At 40.1% G+C, this 6,000-nt stretch overlaps 1 protein-coding gene across 1 annotated transcript in view; it reads right to left on the reverse strand.

Annotated features, from left to right (window-relative positions):
* Capza2 (capping actin protein of muscle Z-line subunit alpha 2) overlaps positions 1-219 on the reverse strand; it is a 51,931-nt gene extending 51,712 nt beyond the window's left edge. The window contains exon 1 of the mRNA XM_004865262.4: positions 19-219. Coding sequence (XP_004865319.1) covers positions 19-57 — 39 coding nt within the window. The 5' untranslated portion in view covers positions 58-219. The remainder of the gene's footprint in view (positions 1-18) is intronic.
* Between the last annotated feature and the right edge of the window lie 5,781 nt (positions 220-6,000).

Below are 6,000 nucleotides of genomic sequence, written 5' to 3' on the forward strand. Positions count from 1 at the left end.
CGCCCTCGCGGCTCTTACCTTCTCCTCATCAGACAACTGCTCCTCCAGATCCGCCATCTTCCTGCTGGCGACAAACCGTGGCAGTGGTGGCAGCGGCCACCTGACTTCCCCCTTTCCGTGCGGTCCTCCAAGCCGCGCGCCCCCGCCAAGGGAGGGGCAGGACGACTAGGCCGCCGCGCACGCGCCCCGCAGCCCCGCCCCCCCACCGCGGGTCCTGAGCGCCTCTGTGCGCATGCGCGGCGCCTCAAAGGCCGGGAGGGGCCGGTTTCTCTTATCGCTTGCTGCAGGCAGTCTTGTCAGCGTCGGTTATAGGTTTCTCTCTCCAGCAGTGGGCCAGATGGACCAGCGAGTACATTCTGAGCCCTTGATAATGTTTCCATCGTAGGCTTGGACTCTTGACTCTGCCAGCTGAAGTGAGAAAAACTGTACCAACTTAAAACATTTTTTAAATATGAGGAAAAAAATCAGCTTTAATTAAAACATACACAGCCTAGTCCATAACTGGAAGATTGTTCTTAATGTATTCATTCATCCAACAAATATTTATGGCTATTTTATGATGTACTGGCCACTGTGTTAGTTTTTGGGAATTGAAACTCCATTCTCAAGTTCATTTTCTCTATTCATTAAACGAATATGTATTAGTTGGGCAAGACATTGTACCACTGCAGCAAAACACAATGCTGTGTTAGATATGGATCTTACACTCCTGAATTGGTTTGCCATATTGGCTTGCCAAATTATATATAGCACGCCCAGTAACATTTGGAGATAACCAATTAATTTTTTGAAGTATTAGTATATCCCATGAAACATCTGAGCCAAACTAAATATTATTCATTGTTTTCAAATTTCATTGGACAACTCTTGCTTTCTCTTGCTAAATCTCATAATTTATTGATGAAGTTTACAAGAAAGTAAAGACGTAGACAAAATTGAAGGTAGGAATCAGCCGGAAATCTTGTTAAAGTGAAGCTGCTAATTCAATGGGCTTGAGATGGGGATGGAGAGCCTGCATTCCTAACAGGTGCCCAAGTGATGTACTGCTACTAGTTGTGGAGGCCACACTTTTGAATAGCAAAGTCTTAGAGTTTAATAAGGAGTTAGGACTATTCTGTAGAAAAGGAGAATCTGTTGAAAATGTATGAGTGGTGCCATGACATGATTAGAAATATGTCCAGCAAGACGAATCTGACAGCTGCATGTGAATCAGATGTGGAAGTTCCTTAAAGAGTTCCAATGCTTATTCAGATGCAAGACACTATTATTAAGCGATTTATTGAGTGTTCATTTAGAGAGAGAGCAGGAAGAGGAGGCATGCTGACACATGCAGGAAAAAGCAGGTATCCCATTGAAAATAAATCTTGTGGAGAAAACAAAAAAGAATAAACCACACACACTGTTTGGCCAGGGACCTCATTGAGCGTAAATCAATAACATTTTTATTCTTTCACTGTTTATAAGTCTTGGCTTCTCAGTACTACTATATCCATTTTGTGAAAGAAAAGGCTACATGATTTTTCCAATGTGGCCTAGCTTCCACATGGCTGAGCTAGGACTGGAATCTAGTCATCTCAGCTATGGTTTTGTTGTTTTGTTTTGTATTTCTCATTGCGCAGTTTTTCTCTCCTGATAAAATCTAGGGACTCTCTGCTAAATAAATCTTTTGTTTTTGGTACCGGGTATCAAACTCGGGTCCTTGTGCTTGCATAGCAGGGGGAGAAACCACTGAGCTAAATCCCCGGCCCTGCTAAATAAATCTTAATGAAAGTGATATCTCTGGCAGCCCATCAACTTAGTTTATATTACCTGCTGTATCTACTTCTGGTTTTAGACTCCTCCCAATTATTTTCTTGTTTACTATGCAACATGTAATGTCTCACTGTGTAACATATATTCAGTGGGTACTTTTTAGTCCATGTTGTTGCTTGATTACCTGGCTGTTTGCTTTCTCTAGAAACCTCACCCAAATTTGGTAATGTTTTGCAATAATTTGAGTCAGTATGTTTGTAATTATCACCTTGATGATTCTTTACATATGGTTCCCATAGAGATACAAATAGCAATTATGTATCATTTCTGATAATCCTTTCAGTAGCCTCCCAATATCACCTTCTTGAGGCAACAAAAAGAAATTATAGAATTCATGGAACCTATGTATTCTGAGATTTCAAGCTGCCACACAAAATAGGTATAAATATGAATGATCATTATATGTTTACAAGGAGAAATGTACTAGTATTCTTAGGGTTTCTTTCTTTTTTTTTTTTTTTTTGGTACCACAGATCAAACTCGGGTCCTTGCGGTTGCAAGGCAGGCAGAGGAACCACTGAACTAAATCCCCAGCCCTGTACTAGTATTCTTGATAATCGGTTATTTTATAATGAAACAAATTAAATACTTCTCCCACATGCAATTTTTTTTTTTCTGGTACCAGGGATCAAACTGAGGACCTTATGCTTGCCAGGCAGCCACAGTCCTACATGCAATTGTATTGAGAATTTCAACCCTTTTCTTAATTAATTTCTTTTTGTTTGTTTGTTTGTTTTTAGTACCAGGGATGGAACTTGGGACCTTGCACTTGTGAGGCAGGTGGCAGAACCACTGAGCTAAATCCTGGCCCTCTTATTTAATTTCCAGACTCACCTTTCTTCCTATTAGCGGTGTGAACTTAGCTTTTCCAATTGAGTGCACCCGATTGGATTTTTTTCAGTCTTTCTTTTTGATGTGTGTGTGTGGGGGGGTTTCAAGTTACTTATATATTTCTTAATCTATTTTCCTGTGGATGTGCTCTAAATCCTTGACTACATTTTAATCTTGTCAAGATCAGAGGTTACCTAATTTCTGCCCTTGTCTTTTTTTTTTTTTTTTTGGTACCAGGAATCAAACTCGGGACCTTGAGCTTGTGAGGCAGGCAGCGGAACCACTGAGCTAAATCCCTGGGCCCTAGAATCATAATCTTAAATTCCATCTAGTTTAAGCTTGTTAGTTTAGTTTAGTATGGTTTATAAATAACTGAGTTTCTAAATCAAATAGTAGTCTAAACTATTGGTTACTTGTAGTTGAGTGTGTCCTACTCGTAGTTCAGTTCCTTCGCTAGTTATGAGGAGGAATACACAAATGATATCCCAGGAAAAGCCTGACAAGCATCATTCTGGAGCTACCAAGAGATTATTGAGAAGTTTCTTTTTCTTTCTCCTGAATACCTGACCTTCCTGTTTTGTTTCCTATTAACATCATCAAAGTCACCTGACACTGCTCCAAAGGCAAGCATCACTGAAACACACAAAGCTACTTATGCATGATACTCTCCCATATCTCTGTTGAAGCTTTTTTTTTTTTAGAATGTTCTTTTTCACCTATCCTTTAAAATTCTATCCAGTTATATTTTTCTTTGAAATCTTCATTGAATCCTCTAGAGCTAGTAAGTTTTTCTTCCAGATCCCCACAGGAATTTTTCCTTTGACTTTTGCTGTGTAATCTAGTGATGAGGCATACAGATTTTATAATTATTAAGTGCTAGGTTCTGATCTCTGTTGAGCTGTAATTAACCTCAGGCAACTTACTCTGGAAGCTTCTGTTTCTTCCTCTATACCTTGTGGATAATAATGATCTTTTCTCACAGAGATGTTGTAAGGATATAATGAGATTCATTCAGGCCGAGTGCTTAGCACCCAGCATGGGCATTAGTAAAGATCTCAACAAATGTTAGCTATTATCATCCTATTATAATAACAATCTGTTCTTTGAGGAGATGGCCTATGTGTTAATTAGCTGTCTGACACTGTGTCTGTCACATAAATGCTTTAAAAAAAAAACTTTATTGGAATGCACACTGATTGATTCTTACCTAACTGGGAAGTGAAAAATTGGGCTAGCAGTCTAGTTAGAGACTGCCCTAAAATGTAGCTTGGGAACTCCAGAATAGGAGAGCAAAGAATTTTTCCAGAATCGCAAAAATCATACAAATACTTCTTACTCTTTACAACTTCATATTCAGTCACCACTTAAATATCTCTAATTGAGTTTTTACTCTTTAATTCCTCTGTCACTTCAAGCCATCAGCATCTTCATACAGTCCCAAAAAAGTACAAGAGCCCAAGGTGATCCTTTAGCATGAGGCGCGGAAATAATCAAAGCTTATATTTATTTCAATCTGCTTATTTGGATAATTGGTACACTCTATATCAGTTATACAAAAAAGCATAGTTTACCCCTTGCAAATCTCATTCTCTTTCCTTACTCCTGCCAGTAGCAACTAACTGAATCTCATGATTACCATTCACATACAGCTGGTTCTGTTTTTTTGGGGGGGGTGCGGGTACTGTGGGTCAAACTCAGGACCTTGTGCTTGCGAGGCAGGCGGTGGCACTACTGAGCTAAATCCCTAGCCCTGGTTTTATTTTTAATATGGAAACATTCCTTTGTTCTCTTTATATCCATCTGTTATGGTTTAGATATAAAATGTCCCCCAAATTCTCATGTGTGTAGAAGGTGCTTGGATGAGTGCAGTAGCTCAGTGTGCTATTAGGAGGTAGGGCCTGGTTGGAGGTGGGTCACTTGGGATGTAACTTGGAAGGGAACATTTTTGTCTCTAGCTCCTCCCTTCTTTCTTTTCTTGGATACCACAGGTCGAGCACCTCTTTCCCTCCCATGCCTCTCTGCCATCCTGTTTCTGCCTTGGAGCCAGCTAACCATAGACTAAAACTGTGAGTCAAAATAATCTCCCCCTTTAAATTATGGGTGTCGGGTATTTTGTCCCAGTGACAAGGAAAATTACTAAGACAGCATCTAAGGTGATAATTAATGTAAAATGCTTTTATAAAATGAATTATTATAGGGTTTTTTTTGACATAGCTTTATAAACAAGACGGATAGAGAACATTAGACAGATTTTTAGCAAAAACAAAACCAAAAACCTAATCAACCATCCAAATAAAAAACAATCTTCCACTGTGGCCATTTATATAGTTGTGGGGATGAATGAAAACTTAACAGACTCTTGACTTGGAAAGCTGAAGCACACACTGCACAGATTTGCTGGTAGTGAAAAGTCAGATACAGTATCTTAATTTTTTTTTTACCTGTAATATCTGATAGTACTGTTAACTCTTGTTTGGACTCAGTTATAGCATAATAGCAGGGTAGCAGAAGAATGAGATTGTTGTTTGTCTTTTCCCAAACCATACTAACATCCAATAAAATTGTATTTCTCTAGCTGAGGTTAAGTCCAAGGAACTGCAGTGCTATCCACTCACACCATTCCTTTCTCTTGGTTCTTTGGTGATGTCACACCGACTCAGGTGCGTTCAGAAATGCTCACACTGCCATCCTCTTTGACACTGATTTTCATCACCTCTGCAGCTCCCTATTACCTCAGATGTTTCCCAGTGTTGCTCCAAGGCCTTTTCTCATACCCTCCGCCTCACAGGTATGGCTCCATGCTCATATCCTGTTTCCTAAGGGTTTTTTTGTGAATTTCTTCTGATAGATAGAGACATACCAAATGATCTAAGTGCATTGACCAGATACCCTCAGATCACATTTAGTTTTTCTGTGCTTTGGTGTTTTCCCCCTCTTCTCACTGTACCTGCAATCACATTTGGAGGACTGCTTTTGCTACTGGGGCTGCTTTGCAGGCAGGCAGAGCTGGGAATCTGGCTCCTCTGAGGCAGCTCTTAACCAATAACTGTCAGAGTGTGGAGTAAAAAACCAGTTCTCTCACCTCAGGTTAGCATAGCTCTGAGGTATAATTCACACTCCAGATTTCCCCTTAGAGAGAAAGCCACTCTCAACCTTGTGTGAGAAAACCACTCTCACCCTTTTCCTCCTAATCCTGGGGGACACAGAGATATTATAAAAAGTTATTAGATTAGGAGCATGGGAACAGCAATAACATGCAGGGCAGGTTATTCCAAGGCTCCAGATTGGGACTGGGAAGACCAGTTACCAAACTTGGAACATCTCATCGGCATTGCTCTAGTTTTAAGGATAAGTCCC

Source organism: Heterocephalus glaber, unplaced genomic scaffold (genome assembly GCF_053883595.1).
Source record: "Heterocephalus glaber isolate CG9 unplaced genomic scaffold, H.glaber_assembly_v1.0 deba00000546, whole genome shotgun sequence".
Classification (NCBI taxonomy): domain Eukaryota; kingdom Metazoa; phylum Chordata; class Mammalia; order Rodentia; family Bathyergidae; genus Heterocephalus; species Heterocephalus glaber.